The following is a 17852-nucleotide window of genomic DNA, read 5'->3' as shown; positions in this document are numbered from 1 at the left end:
GAAAAAAAAATAGTAGTGAAATCCCAAATAGCTATGCTTACCTGCCGACAAGCTGTTGTAATCTGATTTCTGTTGAAGAGCTCAAATCACCACAAATCACTATTACCTAAAACACTGGTATTTTGTTGTGTTCACTAAACACAAGTGTATATCCAAAATGAATTCAAGGAAGTTGTACACTGGAATATCTAGAACACCACCAAGTTTTTTCTCTTTTTCCCCTCCTGCCAGCTGAGGCTAAAATGTTATTTCACAGTGTTTCTTTCTTCCATTACTAATTCAGATAGCTGGCATGACTGCTCTTGATAACTTATGCAATACAGTAATCACTTTCAGAGGACAGAAATGTCTCCTCTAAACTCTTTTGGTCTCTACCTCTTATCTCAGAATATACATATATATTTATCCTAAATACAAAAAGTTTCTCTGTCTTAAGCTTTATACAGACTGTCAACAGGATCTTAGATACCTACTTTGCTGAAAAAAAAGTTATTCTTTCCAACTAACAGTTTAGTCATGGTGGCCCACTCTGCTGTATCATCTTCAAGTCTATGAGGCTTTCTAATATCACCAAATTGAAAAGAGTTAAAAAAAAAAAAAAAAAAGCTCTATTTCAGGTTTTGCCCTTGGAGGCATACATGAAGACTGGCATACGTATTATTAGTACAACTTCAATCCTTGTTCCACGGACTGGCAGTTCCATCAAAAGTGCTCCTCTCCTTTCTACTTAAATCAATAACACAGAGAGTAAGAAAGACAGACACATGAGAATACTAGATTTGGTATTAGAAAGCTATAATAGCAGTACAAAACCTCTGCTAAAATGAACTATAATGTAGGAGTACCTCTGCGTTATTGTTATCATCTATCATTGTTCAGCTGTTCACTGAGTGAACATAGGAAGTTTGATCTGTTCCAAACAAAAGCCTTACAGGGTTTCAAACTACCTAGGTCATACTTCAGAAAATAAGAACGCTTAAGGGAAAAAGTTAATAACTCAAACACCAGAATTACGATAATGCCAAAAGAGACAATGGCTTCTAGAGAAATACAGTTATGCAGACAAGATTTTTCAGGAATATACATACTGAATGGTGGAATAATACACTGCAATCCTACTTAGGAGTGTAATGTCTGAACAGTCTCAATATATAGCGGACAAATAACTGTAACAGAAAGAGCCTGCTATAAGGGGGACCAGAATTTAAAGTAATGCCTTCCCTAGCTTAATAGCAAAAAGCACAGTTAAACTATTAAGTTCAACAGTACCACTGATGTCACCTACTTTATTACAAGCTGCTTTTAAGTTGGCAGTATTCCTGTTGTACGTTTAATGGATCAAACAGGGACCAGCCTTTAGGCCTACGCTACAGTTCAAAGCAACTCAAGGTATTAGATTCTACCTCAATAGGAAACATGGGAGAAAAGGAGCATTGGGGAACCTAGATAAGCACAAAAAGGCCAATTTTATTTCCTTATAGAATTGCAAAAAGACAGAACACAGGAGGCCTGTCTCTTGGGCGATTACATGAAAATGTTTGAAGTCACTACAAAGTTCTGCAACTTGATAAATGCCTCAGATATCAAGCACTCTTGAGGAGATAGTTTTGAGTTATTCTAAAAGAGAATCAAGTTATAATTTCATGCTGCAACTGGGGAAAGACAGAGGGAACCTTAAAGCTGGCAGCATTCTAGAGAGCCAACAGACATCTGCCGTTGAAAGAATTATTTAAGTGTAATGCTGTGGGATGCAGATAATGCCTTTAAGCAATGAGTATGGAACCGCATACTGCACAATTAAACATCCATAATGGGAGAAAGTCTAGCTTTCTATCAACTAATAACAAACTCAGGAATGGTACTAGTATTGGAATGGCACAGTACTAAGACAAATCAAAACAATTTTTAATATAATTAAAAAAACCCAAAAAATTAAATCAATGGAGAAGTGAGAATTAATCTGGTTTCCAGAGGAATAATGTACTCATTAGAAGCTCAACCAGTCTCACAACAGCAGCACCCAACGCATGCAAGAGGCTAACACATGGACAACTACATTTTAAAAAGTGAGATGCTCGTTCCACGCTACTATGAAATGGAGAGTACTTCTGACTGTGAGGATGAAATTACAGAAGTCTGGGGAAGAACACTGATGAAGTGCTGGAGTACACCCATCACACTTCTCCATGACAATACTGTAGAATGTTCTTTAAGTGCTTACCCCAAGCAAGGTGAAATTCCTTTCAGAAATATTTTCTTGGTTAAACTCACTCAGACATCCAAGGCCTCTAACCACAAAAAGACCACAGAAACACATCAAAGTAAAAAAGATGTTTTCAGCAGTACCACATTACTGCAGCTGAAACACAAATCAGATCTTAAATGTAGATCAGTCAAATGTGAGAAATTTCAGTGCAGGGCGTTAGACATCAAATTTGCGTTGCGCTACTTATTTTAAGGGACAATCACCTTGTTATAAGTAAGTTTCAACTGAGAGGAATTCCTTTGTTCTTAAGTTCCACATAGTCCCCATGGTCCAGTTTTTAGGGAAGTTATTTCTATCGAAGTGCAAAAAATACTCACTGTCTTTCCTTCCCTCTTCTGGCTTCTGAGGAAGAGGTTTCCAGGGAAACTTTAAACCACACACACTAAAAAGTATTATTTTTCAACTCAGGAAAATACAGTTCCTACTAAAGCATGCTGAGGAGAGTGTCACCATGCCAAAAACAAGCTCCTGATTATTAGCTCCATCAGTTCCTCCTTGGATACGCATGGGTTTGTTAACCTTTGAGGAATCATTTCCACTCTCCTTTTCACTTCTTGCAAAGTATCATTGGTTAACTTGTCCACATTGCACTGAAAACTACTGTATTTTTCCAAGAAGCCATGTTAACTACAGGAATACTTTCCATGTTTAGTTTAGAGCTCTTCAAAATAAGATGACAATGACATTCCCCATTTACGAAAAGAAAGGATTTTCCGGCTCTTCAAGATCAGTAACAAAGGATGAAAACAAAGTTCAGCATATGCTACACTCCACAGCTGTAGTATCTGCTCAGAGTAGCTAATGAATACAGCTGTGCTGCACCACAACTGGCGAAAACACCACAACTGAGCAAGACTAAAGCACTCTCAACCCAAGTGAGAGCTATATAGGTGCATACGCACAACATTCTCAGTATTATACCCAAGATACCCCTGCTACCTGTTGCCCCAAGATGACAACCAAACAGATGTGACTGCCTCAGGACAGGTAGCATGCTCTTTCATCTCCCTATTCATTCTCTGATCTTTATTGAATCCAGAAAATTTCTTGGAAATCAGTAAGCAATACATCAATAATTGTGATTTATCTGCACATGTTCCCAAGAAATGGGAAGGAAAAACCAAAGACACCAGTGCATTTTTCACAGGAGGCTGAGGTAGCAATCGACCAGAACTCACATTTTCACATATTTTTTAACAACTTCCAAAACCAAGAGGCAATTCAATCATTCAAACTTGAGGTGACAAGAACAGCAGTAAAAAATAAGATCAGGGACAATCAAGTGCGTGTAGAGGAATAAAGAGCCAAGATCACAGCAAAGAGATTGAGATGACTATCAGATAATGGCATGAGTCAGCCAGCATCTTGGCTCCATGAGTTGAGTCAATTTTTAACAATGCATTTGGCCTTCGCTAAACTTAATATAAAGCACAAGTTCTGCCCATGTGAGAAGCCTGTATTAAAAGTGATGTGCTGAAATACTCGTATTAAGGTCTAAAACATCAGTTCCTGCAATTATACTGGAACTCATTTTATGGGGAGGCAGGAGGGGTAATGAAGAGATTTTTCTGGTCCCCCAACAGATCAGCGAACTCCCTTGTTCAGTGTCTAAACAGAGAAGTCTGTTTAATTACAGTAAATCCTATTAAACTGATCTTCCTTATAAAGGGCTGAAGTGACCAACTCCAAAAGGCTATAGAAGACATAATGAATTCAGAGTTTAATTAGGACACACTGTTAGCTAACTATAATCTATTAATTAGCATTCTTAGTTTTTACAGCTCACTGCAATAATACCCTTTTACTTTTAAATTGCACCCTTCTTTTTTTGGACCAAAGTTATACAATTCTACCAGTGTGGTAGTAATTATAGTGATTGCCTAGAGAACAGCGGCCTGGAAATATCTGTAAATGTTTAATTAGGGGATAAAGGAAAGACAAGGGGAAAAAAAAACAAACCTCAGAAGAATCACCATTCTCCAGCCTATACGTATTTAGTACCTGCTTAATCCATTCTAAACCATACATTCATTGCATTTTTCTTGCCAGATTTCCACAGCATCCTCAAATGTCAAAACTGATTTCAGAAAAAATGTTATTACACTCCAAGACATTCTCTTCAGTATGAAAACAGAACTTAAAAATGAAAAGAATTTGAGAATTAAAATACTTACCTGCAGCTGAAATACAAAGAGCATCAGAAAGTTGAGTGAATGGTATTCCATGTATTTATTATACTGGTACTGTACCACTATAACTAAAACTTTCACTGGATTACTCCTTCGAAGGAAATTCTACTTTTGTAATAAAAATTATTTAACTTCAGGTTTTCTTCAGTCCAAGAAGACACATGAAAATGATATGAAGCGTCACACACATTAACAAAACCCATGTTGTGATACTCACCATTCTGTAAGAATACAGCTATAAAACTACATGACAAGTTCATTAAATTATTTCATACTAACTCAGGAAAAGCAATTTACTTTCTTCAACTCAGTTCTTTAAAAAGTGAAAAGAAAATCTCAGACAGCTTCAGTGTAGCAGATTATCACTAACCAAAAGGAATCTACTATTTAAGACAGGTCACCTGAAAGTAGAGTATAACATATCAGGTACTACCAGCACTATTTTTTGCCTCCAGCAGTTTCCTTCTCCCCTCCACCTTCCAAAGCAAATCTTTAAAAAAGCACTGCCTAAAATAGCAAGTATACCTTAAGAGCTTCAAGAACATGACCACACTTGAATTATGGAAACTATTTCATTAAACTTTCTTGGATATTTAAAAAGCTCAATAGGGAAAGTAATTTTGTCATGGTGAAAGCTGACTTACATTTCAGGAAACTTTTGGAGTTGGACGCTGGGCCTGTTTTCCATAAGAGTAGTGAGGTTTCTTACCGGAGAGTCCAGAGAGATGCCTAACTCACATTTGGCCAGAAATAACTAAACAGGAGGACATTAACTCAAAGACAAGTAGTTACTTCAGGACTAAGCTAGCAAGAAGGTCTAGGTAGGAAAATTTTAAAAAAGCTTTTAGTAAGTAGAGCTGACTACAAAGAGACCTCAATTTTAATCAACCTCTCAGTTTTATTCTAATTTAGGGACGCTTTTAAGAGGGACAAGACAAAAGAATTAGACACCCAAGATTCTCTGTTCTTCTGCCTACTCTCTAACTAGCCAGACCACTACAAAAAAACTGTAGGGTGCTTTATGACAGTTGCATAACAAGATATGCACAGCTTATGACAAAAGAATAGATGAGTAGGTATTAAACAGTGTTACTTAAATGTAGCCAAGAATACAATTTATATCTGTTTGTGAAAACTGCAGGTCTGGAGGTTTTAACTGGAGCTCTAAAATAAGACCAGTGTAACGTGAACTTTGTTTTACTGGCAATCTGTCAACGTTCAGCAACAGTTCAGTTGTATGTGCGGTCAGCAGTTAGTACATTCTGCATCTCAGAGAACGCTTCAAGAGGTAAGCACTATAGAAATATTAATTATGAACAGGGTAAAATAATTCCAAAAGGAAACCAAGTGGTTAACATCACTCCTAGGAAAAAAAGCACATGATACACAAGGCGAAATAAGCACTCAAGAGGTGGCTTACAAGTCTGACAAGAAACATTTAAAAAGAGGCTTGCAAGTTGAAAACACATTCATACCAATTACCTGGGAAAAGCACCAATATAATTTAGCTGCTTAAATGTGACATGTACGTTTATTAAACTCATGTAATCATGCTACTGCACTAACACAACAGTGACATTAGATGACAAACCTGGTTTTCTTCTTGCAAAACTCTGTATTGTTCCTTCCAAATAGTTATTTTTGAAGCTTCATCTTTCCTCAGAGCTCTCTCCTTTTTTAGCTCAGGACTCCAGAACGTCTTGATACTGTTCATGGAAGAACTCAGCTTGCTTTCTTTCACCTCCACATCCTTGCGAAGCAGATCGTTTTCCCTTAATACTTCTTTGAGTTGTGTCTGCAGATCCATTATTGTGTTATCCCTGGCCTGGCGCAGTGAGTGAGGCACAGTGGATGCCATACTCACTGGAGGGAGATGATGCTCTCCAAATGCAATAGTATCACTGGCAACTCCACTACTGGCAATGTTAGGGCTGCTACCCATTGCAGTCATCCTAACACCGTAAGGCAGCCGCCCCCCAGATCGGCCCAAAGTCATGGTGCTTTTTGGGGTGTCTGCACCCACGTTCTCATGGTCACTTAGATACATAGGGCCAGACGTAGCATAGGCAGCATTTAAGGACTGAATATTTTCCATAGAAAGGGTTTTCCCACTGCCACCCCCAGTACTACTCCCAGAACTGCCTCCTGTGCTGTTGGTTCGACGATGGCCCAAGCGTGGTGACCGCGGCAGCCTTGGTGAACGCCCTGGACTCTGGTTGCTTGGCTCAACCTTACCAACTGACCGAGCACTTCCATACATGATTAAGCTGGTGGTGTGAGGCAATTAGATAGGCATAAATCAGGAATGAGAGAAATCCTGTTAAGTTCTTCAACGGTTTTAAGTCAGTTTAAGGCCAATCACAACTTATAACAGACCCAGTTGTCCATCTTTGAAGTCACGTGCTTGCAATGTTCAGGACCATATCTGTATCAATAAAAATAACATATTAAAAACTGTATCAATAAAAGTAACATATTAAATACCTAGTTTATTACAAAATATTTTGTCCCACATTAGAATAGAGTGTATTCTACTACCTCTACACTTCTCCAGCATCTTTTCAATTCCCACTCACGAAAAAGCAATCTTTTATTTAAACCCCAATATTTAAACTCAAAAAGGAACTTCTATTCTTTCTTTTCTGTTGTTATATTATCACAGTAAAGAGAGAGAGGAAAAAAAAATGCATCAATTTTCAAGCCATAATTTTGTCGGTCATGACCTGAACTCTACAAAAGTAGTCTAAATTTTTTTTGTATTTCTAACTGGCCCCAATTCTTTACCTGTTACCTTTCTGAGTAAGAAAGACAATCAAAATTTAAAGGCCATTCAGTAGGTGGGTTTTTTTTCCTTCAAGTACTGCTAACTTCCGTAGGGCAGTTTCTAAACCCTATTGCTGTGAAAATAATCTTGCAAATGGGAAGGTAGGATGGACTGAAATGATTCTGATTATGATCTCAACTAGCAGGTCCATTTAGTGTTGTTGTCAGCCCTCCTTCAAACTCAGAAGTCAGAACCGAAACTAAGAAGAATCATGAAATCATTACTGACCACAAAGCTTAAGTAACTATAGATACAACTCCAAAAGAACAATCACACAGCAATGCGACCAATGAGGTTAAGAGAAACAAGAGAATCACACCTGCACTGAAAACTGGTTCCAGTCTCTTACTTTCTCTCAAACTGGGATTCGGTCCTAAACGTGACTTAAATCTTTGTTCAGGTTAAGCAAAGATTTCAATCAAAATATACTTCTCATTAACCAGCTCAGATTAATTCCATTAAATGATATCATTCCAAGAGCAGGGACCTCTTAAAACACAGAACAGTATGACATCATCATGCTTCAATTCCTTCTCCCCTCTCCTTTTTCTTTAAACATGGACTCTGGTAGCATATGCAATAAAATTCCTTATTTTTGCACCGTAACATTATGCTGTTCTACAAGCGCTAGCAGGTACCTCTTTACTGCAGGGGCACTGGGCTGAGACCACTGTTAGTAGTCAAGATCTAGTAGAGGAGCAAGAAGCAAGGATGAAATCCACTCTTGTGGCTGAACTACTGCACTGTAGAACTACTCCTGCTACACAGGTCTTACTTTTTTTCTACTTTTTTCCAGTGTAAACTATTTCAAGTCACCGTTGGCTCAACTGAAATCAAAACTAGAACACTGAAACATTCCTGGTCTGACCTCTCCCCATTAGATGAAAGAATACCAGACAGTGTCCAAAGACCATCTTATATATGGTCTTATATATAAGAAGCAGCATCTTATATATCCCAATACCCCTCCTTTCACACCAGATTTCATCTAGCCTCACCTTCTGCTCCGAAGTTAGGTTTGGCAGATATTAGGAATCAATTTTTCCAAACCCTATGGCTGAAGGCATGTTCATGAGATAATAACTGGGCAAGCAGATCAAAGATTAGGCTTAAAAGACGAATACACTTACAAAAGAAATTGTACAAATAGTAAAAGTGGGTGGAGGGGAAGAGACCAAAAAATACTATTGCAAAAAATACTGGAAAAGGGTAGAAAGAAAAAAAGTAAAAGCCTGATGAAGAAAAGATACCATCTTTTTCTTTTCAGAAACAAGTTACTATAGGAAAAGATACAACAAGAAATAGTTTTAAAATGTTTAGTTTAACCCTAAGTTTTAAATGGAAAACAAGATCAGAATAAGCCAGCATTTTTTCATTTTCACACTATTTCATGGAAGATACAATAGCATGAGTAATTTTACAAGCTTATAGAAGCTGATAGTGTTTTGTGAGCAGTCCTCAAGAAGCTCAAGTGCTCACTCCCTCTTTCTCTCACTTTCTCTTTGTTTTTAAATGACAATCAAAGCTAGCAACAATATTGCTACAGAATATTTTAAACACATGTGTAAAGGAAAAACAGGCCAAGGAAAGATAGCCAGCGGCATTAATAATTGAAGTTAGCTACCAAAACACCACCTACAGATTTTTTTTTTTAAAATACAAGTTACAGATAAGACATTTCTTCTATTTCAGCCACACATCCTTATGCAAAACAGTACAGAAACATAAACTATGTAACAGAGTCTACAGTGTTCCACTGGAGTTGCTTCAATAAGTAAGACACTGTGACCCAGATCGAAGAAAAACACTTCTTCCAAATAGAAAAGCTATTTCAGACTAATCTCACATTTTGAGATATCAAAATGCTAAAAATGCTGCTGTGACACCAGTTGAGCACTCAAAACAAGTCAGATATGATTTCTTAGACACTACATAAAATACATTGAACTGAGAGCTTGTATTCAGGAGGATTGTCTTGAAGATTAATCCAAATCACAGCACTTAATTAATTTCCTAGACACTCACACCACAGTAAATCAGTGCAAACACTCACTCAGAGCTTTAAATGAGTTTAACTTGAACCAAAATATTAGACGTTTTATTCTGTGCATTTTAGTTAAAGCACTTTCCCCAAAAACCATTAAGTTTAAATGTTGCTAGAAGTACATTACTGTTGCATGCAGAAATATCACCTAGTAAAGCGTTTAACAACATACAAGAAGCGCACAAAAGATTTTAGATCATTTCTAATGAGTTAATCACCCCCAAAACGGAATACTCATGGAATTGCTTTCTCCTTGCGTTAGCAAACGTTTTGTTAAACTATTAATAGCTTTTGAAAGAATTAAAGCAACTGATGTCCTTAACAGAAAAGTAGCTTCCCAGGCAGCTGAAAGGAGCTGATACCACAGCAGGTGCTGTGCAGTAGCCATCTTCTAACCTACTGGGCAGGGAGGTTAGCTCTCATCCACCTGAAGTGGAAACACCAGTCCTATGCTAATTCAGCTCTAAGCTTTGTTTCACAGGTAGGCACCATCCCCTCTGTTACTCCAGAAAAATAAAATAATTCAAGCTATGAAAGCCAACTGCTAGAATTAGCTGTTGATTAGGGTTACAGAAAGGATTCCCGGAGCGGGCACACGTGAAACTCAGGGAGAAGAACTCCAACATCACTGCCATCACCGCCACGCATTACACTGCACTCACTTTTCAAAAGCAAAATCAAACAAAAGGAGTAGATTAAAGAAAAGAAAAAGTCTTTGGAAACAAGCAAACATAACCCTCCAGTATTTCTCTTGAAATGAGAACTTACATTACACCATTGTTAGACTTGACCATTGTGAATATTCCAAATATTAACTAAATACACCCTTCCAACCATGCAGCCAGTTTCAGTATTTTCACTGACACAGATTTGTCATACTTCAAGAGAAAAAAAATCCCAAATGTTACAAGATCAATCTTAACTCTTTTTTTTCCAATTTTTTTTCTAGTAGCATTTATCACCAGCCATTTCACTTTGTTGCTATTAGGAATCCATAAGCAGAAGTAGATATTAATACAATTCACACTAGGAAAAACATCTTTTATCCTGGAAACAGCAAAGTGAAGGAAGTGACAGAAACATCTTTTCTCATTTGCAACACCAATTAATCAGGAAGAAGAAAGAGTTCTAGTTTCAATCCAGGAGTCCAAGCAAAATTACATGAAAGACCTCTTTCAGATAGCAACATGACCAGAAAAGTTAAAGTTTTTCAATATTCTGTCCCACACTAGCATTTTACTAGGAATCTCAGAAGTATGGTGTCTTATCTTCCATGAGGCCAACATGCAGCACTGTTACTTTTTTCCTCTTCTACTGTGACCCTAAATTTAGCCACAAATAAATCATCCCTTAACCTTACAGGATGGTGGTAACCACAAGGAACACTGTCCAGCTGCGACATGAACATCTTGACCACTTTTCCTTTGCAAACTCTCCTGTAGGTTTCAAAAACCTTTGGTCCTTTCTGCCAATGTAGGAACCTTTACCTAAGATTACAAAGAAAGAGATTATCAACTCCAAGTGTTTAAAAAACCAAAACCACTGAAGCCAGTGCTAAACCATTTTTCCTCAAGGTAGCCTGCATACCTTTACATTTGTGAAATGAAACTCTCTTGTTCACTGTTCACTAAGAGAACAAAAACTTCCAAAGAGCATCCTATCTGCAAGCCAAATAAAAAAATCCCAAAAAATTAATGTCAGCCAAAATAAAAACTTCATATCCATGTCTAAAGATTGGCACAGCAGCTTTACAAGTACAGAGACATACAATCAACCTGCTTTAGTATCAGTTGAAAATGCTATCTAGTGATTATGAAAAAGCTTGAAAGAAGGACTATCAGAAGCATAAAAAGAATAGATGTGAATTACACAATATTGTAGAAAAAGGTTTGAAAAAAGGACAGTTATGAACACATTTTCTGTATGAAATTGTAAGATAGATAACTACATCCTGCCTGAAGTGCCAGCTAAGAAAAATGTCTTCTAAGATCACAGGTAACTGTCCAAAACCTCTCAGAGACAGACACCATGAACTGTGAAAAAAGTTTATAATCTGACAGTAAACATTTAAATGTACTACAGTGCAACTTGGCAACTAAAATGAATCTGTTTCATTACAACAGCCTAGTCATAGCCAGTGAAAAGCAACAGCGAATCAAGCCTCCCTCAAAACAACAAAGCAGCTAAGTATAGCGATATCCAGAACCATACATCAATGAAAATGGTAATTCAAAGTAGCATGAAAACTGGTAACTCCTGCATCAGAACCTAGCATGCTGAAAGAACAGCAAAATGCAACCTGCACAACTTCATGCAGATTTACTTGTAAGGCAATTACGAAGTGGGAGAGGGCGGGAATAGGTACACTAGTCTTGTCAAAAGATCTGGTGGTTTTCAATGAGAGAGTTGTATTCAGGCATGGTAGAAACGTAAGAAATTCTGGAGGGATCACATTGACATCAACTTCAGGATAAAGAATCCAATAAAATGAGATGTGTTTACCAACGTTGTCACACTCAGCCCCGATATCTAGTATTTTATGTGAACCAACGGCTCAGAAAGCAGACATTCCTGGCTACAGCTGACAGAAAACAAAAGATTCATTAACACAAAGTTCTGTTAGCCTCTGTCTGAAGGATCTCTCTGTCGTATAAATATATGATGCCCTTCATATCTTCGCCCTACTCCAGGACAAATACTAATACCACAATAACTACTTCTAGGTAAGTAAGCAAACCAAATACAGAAAAACATGGAAAATCCCTGCGTACATTTGTTAAAACAAAAAGAATTTTGGAATAACTTCTGCAACCTTCAGCAAGTAACACTTCCTCTGAATTTCTTTTCTGCAGTTTCTGTTCAGGACTGACACTGGCTGTTGCAGACAGCAACATTTACGGAGTCAACTCCTTAATAGCATCACTGCCTGACAGTCAAGAAAGGGGCAGTTTGATCACGAAATAGGCAGGCAAGCACATCTTACTGCACAGTGACCCCTCTAGTGCCTCCCATCGGCATAATGGCAGCCATATACCCGGGTTCCAGAAGACTGAACTTTCTCGTAGCACCGATTCCCATCTGCACAAGGAAAGCTTTGAATGTCAGTTTTATAATAGCAACGGAAAAGTCAGCCTTTACAAGAACTGTCTTAATCTGATAAAGCACTGTAGCAGACACATTAGACTTCATTAACAGAGGTAGCAATTGTTCACGTTTTCATAATTCACACCCGAATAGTTAATTGTTAATAAGTACAACTAGATTATACAGTAGGACCTGGACTCCAGAATAGAGCGGGGAGGGAAGGAGGGGAAAGATAGAATTCCAAAAAAAGGAACAGCTTATATTCCAATAAAACCCTGCCAGATATCTTTATCCTGAAATTCAAATAGCCTGTATGATGAGAGAATAGACAAGATTCACAACAATTTATAAGTCTGTTAACCAAGACCAAAAGAAAAATTGAATTCCTGCTACTTTCTGGTGCACACACAATTACAAAAGCTATGGTTGCTATGTTACTTTATATAAAAAATGTGAAGCATCTATCTTAGGACTATATTGTAGATTTTAGGTTTGATTATTTTTGGAAGGTAAGAAATCTCACTACTCTTCATGTTAAATTAGTGACTATTACACACAAAAAGGACAGAAGAAAGTTTACTTTGGAAACTGTTTGCCAGCCAGCCAATGCTGGACACAAGGCATTGAACCCATGGAATTCAGGGTTGTTTATCCTTACCAAAATAGTCTTATCCTCATGGCCTTGACAGCAAGAAAGCAAAAGGGATGAATGAAATTAAGATAGAAAGAAGACAAAAAAGTAACTGTTCATATTATGATTGATTCTCATTCCTAGATAGCACATGAATAGATGCCCAAGCACCAACATCTATTTATGTCCAATCCTTTTTAAAAGTTGGTTTGGGGTTTTTTTGTTTGGGTTTTTTTGGTTTTGGGTTTTTGTTTTTTTTTTTATTTTAAGTAAGTTCACCTACTTGCACATCTGCCAAGTTCACTGAAAGTAACAGTGCCTTTGTTCTGTCTCACCGAACATGAGAAGATGGGAAATGATACATTCTCCCCCATATACACAGAGAAATCTTCCCAGAAAAATATCTCAAAAATGGCTGATAATCTTTAGGTGACTTTGACATATTAAAACACATGTTTTGTAAAAGGTAGGTCATCAACCCTGACCCTAACATTTTGAGGAAAAACCCTGCAATCATTTGTCAAAGGAATGTTTTGTTTCTAAACAGAAATTGACACTCCTGTTACACACTTTTTAAATTTGAAAGGTTAGCATAAATGGTACATACACTTTAAATCACCACAGAACACGGAAACATCTTGATTACGTCCTTTTTAGGCACCATTCTGCTTCCCATTCCTACAAGATATCTATCCAGAATACACTACCTGCGAGTCTCTAAACAACAGCCAGAAATATTCATCAGCTTCCTAGTTAATTTGTCTCCCGCAAGTACACATTACCTTTCATGCGATCTACTTACTCCACAAGGAAGACATAAGATGACAGAACATACTCTATTCTATAGCAGCTTCTTTACAAAAGCAGTTTTAACTGACATCAGGTTTTGCTTCTTATACTTCCCATAAGTCTTGATATCAGCATAAAGGGTATACTTTCACCGCCACAGCTTCATTCCTTTATATCTTCTTTCCCAAAAAACGAGACCACAAAGAGAAAAAGGCTCACTATTATCATAAAAATGCATGTATTTCAGCTAAATCTTTATTTACTCATATTTTTACACTCTTTGTGATACACCACTTGCTTATAAGGATTTTTTCGTAAAGCTCTGGAGGTTGGCCTCAACTCGAGGCAGAACGTGAGGTGCTATTGATATTTCTAAAGGCCTTACCTCATCTCAATTGTCAGACTAAAGTGGTTCTGCTCACAGCACACTAAGAGTTAACCTGGTCACTAAATTTGGGTGCACAAGCAAATTCTTTCCCTTTGTCAGGTTGCTGTGTACCAATAGAAATTTTTCTGTCTTCCTCCAGAGACTGGGGCACATATTTCTTAACCCTATCTGAACATGACACTTAAAAGCTTCGCAGGTATGGCAGAAGTCTTGGACACTGTTCCAGCGCCTATTCTCTTATATAGCTTTAAGTATTTCACTGGCAGCATTGAATTTGTTACAAGGTGATCAGCACATGGGGCACAGGTGTTGTGAACCATTCTCAGCTGCTGGTTCTCACCTGCATTTACCAGGGATTGGATCCAGCGACCCACACAGTCCCTCCCTGTCCTACATTCTTAACACTGACACATGTAGGTAGGCTGGGTAGGTGCATCAGGATTTCTTTTGTGCAATGACTGGGACCTAATTATAAGTCTCTAAATTTAAAGCAGATATTAAATAAACAACAAAAATTATCATGTGTCTTTTTTCTTTTTAAAAAAGTCCAAAACACAAAAAGCAACAGGACTCAGAACATGCACATAAACTTCCTAGTGATGAACTGATTAAAATAACTCTCACTCTTCTAATTACCTAGAAGATTGAAGACCTGTGGACGTTAATCTTCTGTCACTGTATGGCTAAAGAGTTTATAGCCTGATTTTTAGAGTATACAGTCAGTAAATACTATGTGTTTGTATGCATGGTTCTTTCTCGCTTCCCCCCAGGTGGCACGTAACCAACAACCAACTTTCCAATAGCGGAAACAAAATGCTAAAAGCAATAAAGATATTTCAAAAGCCCAGAAGTACCTAGAAGCACTAGTGAATCCATGTAGACAGCTAGCCTAAAGTCACCACGGGTAACATCACTGTGCAAAGCAAAGCATGCTCCATCTACAGAATTTCCATCATAATCTCACCCTGACAACAAAGTTGTGTTAACCATATTGACACAACCCACATACTAGAAAACATCACTTCTCCTAAATCAACATTGGATTTTCTAGGATCTCATGCTCTACCACTGCCATACAGCAGCCCACTGCATGCCACAGAGTTAAACTCTTGGCTTAGCAGGCAGTAATTGATAGAATCCTCATCATCCAGTGTGCTCTTACGGCAGGGTAACCAGCAAGGTTCAAGACCACATATTATTGTTTCTTAATTCTGGCAACCAGTCTGATTATTTAAAAAGCTGCATGCATCCACCTATACATTTCTGAGCGCACCATACTTGGATAAAACAAGCCAGACCTTCTAAATGCACTACAATTTTCAAGTAGCTTAGCCCAGTAAGTGTTGTAACAAACCTCTCACACAAGAGAGGCTTTTAGGGGAATAGGCTTGAAAATAGGGAGGGGTGAGGGGAGGAGGGATAACAATGGGAGAGTATCCTGCTTCATAAAATAAGGAATAATAGCAAGGGACTCACGCACTGGTTACAATAGCATGGTGAAATATTTCTATTCATACAGCAACACAGAGAGGTGTTACCAGGAACTCAGAAAGTGGGAGATTCAGCAAAAAAACCCCCAAACCTAGGTTTCTTTCATGACCAAAATTTGCAATTCAATAAAAAGGTAGAGGCCATGTAAATACCAAACCTGCTTTTTTGCCAGTCAGGCCATTAGCCAGATATTAGAAATGAAAAGTTATGCGAACAGAATCTTATAAAAGCTTGTGACAGGATCAAAGAAAAATGCTAAGGCTTATGAAAAGCATGATGTTTTAATATAGCCCAGATAGCAGAAACCCAAACTGAAGAAAACCTGCTAACATCCTTACAGTGATTTAATTACAGCTAAATAGGTTTCCCAGAAAAGGTGGAGAAAGTTCAAGTTATATCAAATATTATGATAAACTCACATTTTCCTCAGCATATCCCAAACTTTTTCTAGCTGCAGCCCCTCTTGCAGCTTGATGGATTCAGACAATTCCAAATTTCTGGATTATATAGTAAAGTCATATATTTGACTATTCAGGGAACTGTGATAAATTTCTGAACTATGCTTCCAGAACTGAACTACATTCAGTACACCTGTCTCAGTTACCAAATAACTAGTGGTTTAGTCCAAATATTTCATTACTGTAAAAAATCAACTATTGTACTACCAACTCTGCTCATACTAGCATGGGCGAGGTGGTGATTTTTCTCTTCTAATCTTATTTGATACTGCTGTAAGGGTGCTGACTCATAAGTGACCCTGAATCGGGGCACACATCTGAGCTGCTGCAGTTTTCAACACAAAATACAGTAATATGTCAGGCTGTAGATCGCAGTAGCTCAGGAGGAGACGCATGTTCAGCCACCTACTGCTATAGATGCAGTAACCTCCAGGAGAAAAGGAGGGCAGGCAGCTGGTGGAGGTTACTGCTGTAGACATCCTAGCAGAGCTGGCTGTGCTTTAAGAATTACAACCCCGCAGTCAAAATAGACAACTTTTTTTGGTTACAGCCTGTTGGATTTGAGACAACGTATTATCCAGCTACAACCACCCCGCATACATCAATGTGCCCCCAAAATGAGCTTGGATAACATGTTAAACATACATTATTCTTTGGACCAATTCTGTTCCTCTCTATTTGCTTTCATTCTCTTGGCTTCTGTACTGCTTTCCTCCACCACCACCTCCATAGGTGTTTCTTTCTATCTTTTCTTCACATCTCCTAATCTCTCCCATTTCCACTGGGGTTTCACTTTTCAAACCATTTCACACCTTGTCAGCATGCACCATAACGTGAACTTCCAGCATGCATGCAACATTCCATGTAAAATAAATCCTATACTTGAGAACTAAGATTTGGAGTTCACGTTACAAACGAGACAGATGTGGAAAGACAGCAATTCCTGACACATGCTTCAGGATAGCAGCAGATTCAGAAACAAAGAATCATGTCAGCTGACGTTTAGTTTGTAGTAGACGTAATAAAATAAATGAAATGCGACCATTCAGCATTCACAGGGAAAAAGTAAAAAAATCCAACAACACTGCAAGGTCTAGGTAGAAAGACACCGGTCACCATTACCTCAGATGATGTGACTAAGACAATAAAAGCGTGCGCTTCCCAAGGACAGACTAAATAAGTAGGGGCGGAAAAATGCAATACGGAACGCGAATGGGAAGAGCACGAAGGACCTACTGTACAAGGCAAAACCCGAACCCCACCCGGCGCACAACAGCCCGCCCCGGCGCACCACCACCATGAGCAATGCCCGGCAGGACGCGGGCCCGCTCGCCTGCCGCGGGCGAGGCGGCGGGCAGGGTGATGTGGCCGTCCCCGCCGCGGTCCCCTGCCGCGGGGCGGCCGGCCGGCCGAGGCCGGGGGAGGGCTGCCGCCGCCCAGCCCCCGGGCGCTGACAGCGTGCGCGGGGCCCGGCAGGGGCGAGGCCCCGCACCCCCCCGGCCGCCTCCCCCGGCCGCGCCCGGGCGCCCCCTCTCTCCGGCCGGCCGACAGGCCACGCAGCCCTCGGGGGAGCCGCCGCCGGACCCGGACCCACCTGAGCGGCAGCTCCCCGGCGACAGGCCCCGCCGCCGCAGCCCCTGCCCAGCCCGGCGACCGCCCGCAGCTACCGGCTCCCGCAGGCCCCGCCC

General features: G+C 39.1%; 1 protein-coding gene across 3 annotated transcripts in view; it reads right to left on the bottom strand.

Annotated features, from left to right (window-relative positions):
- Positions 1–17852, bottom strand: part of ERC1 (ELKS/RAB6-interacting/CAST family member 1) — a 315343-nt gene that overhangs the window by 297233 nt on the left and 258 nt on the right. For 2 of the 3 annotated variants that reach the window (XM_075504308.1, XM_075504326.1), the window contains exon 2: positions 6047–6880. In XM_075504308.1, the coding sequence (XP_075360423.1) occupies positions 6047–6715 (669 nt within the window). In that variant the 5' untranslated portion in view covers positions 6716–6880. Of the gene's footprint in view, positions 1–6046; positions 6881–17758; positions 17844–17852 lie in introns of those variants that run through there. The other variant, XM_075504315.1, reaches the window with a different exon arrangement.

This window comes from Mycteria americana, chromosome 1 (assembly GCF_035582795.1).
Source record: "Mycteria americana isolate JAX WOST 10 ecotype Jacksonville Zoo and Gardens chromosome 1, USCA_MyAme_1.0, whole genome shotgun sequence".
Classification (NCBI taxonomy): Eukaryota; Metazoa; Chordata; class Aves; order Ciconiiformes; family Ciconiidae; genus Mycteria; species Mycteria americana.
Note: the sequence above shows the minus strand (reverse complement) of the source record. Positions and strands in the feature narration are given on the sequence as shown.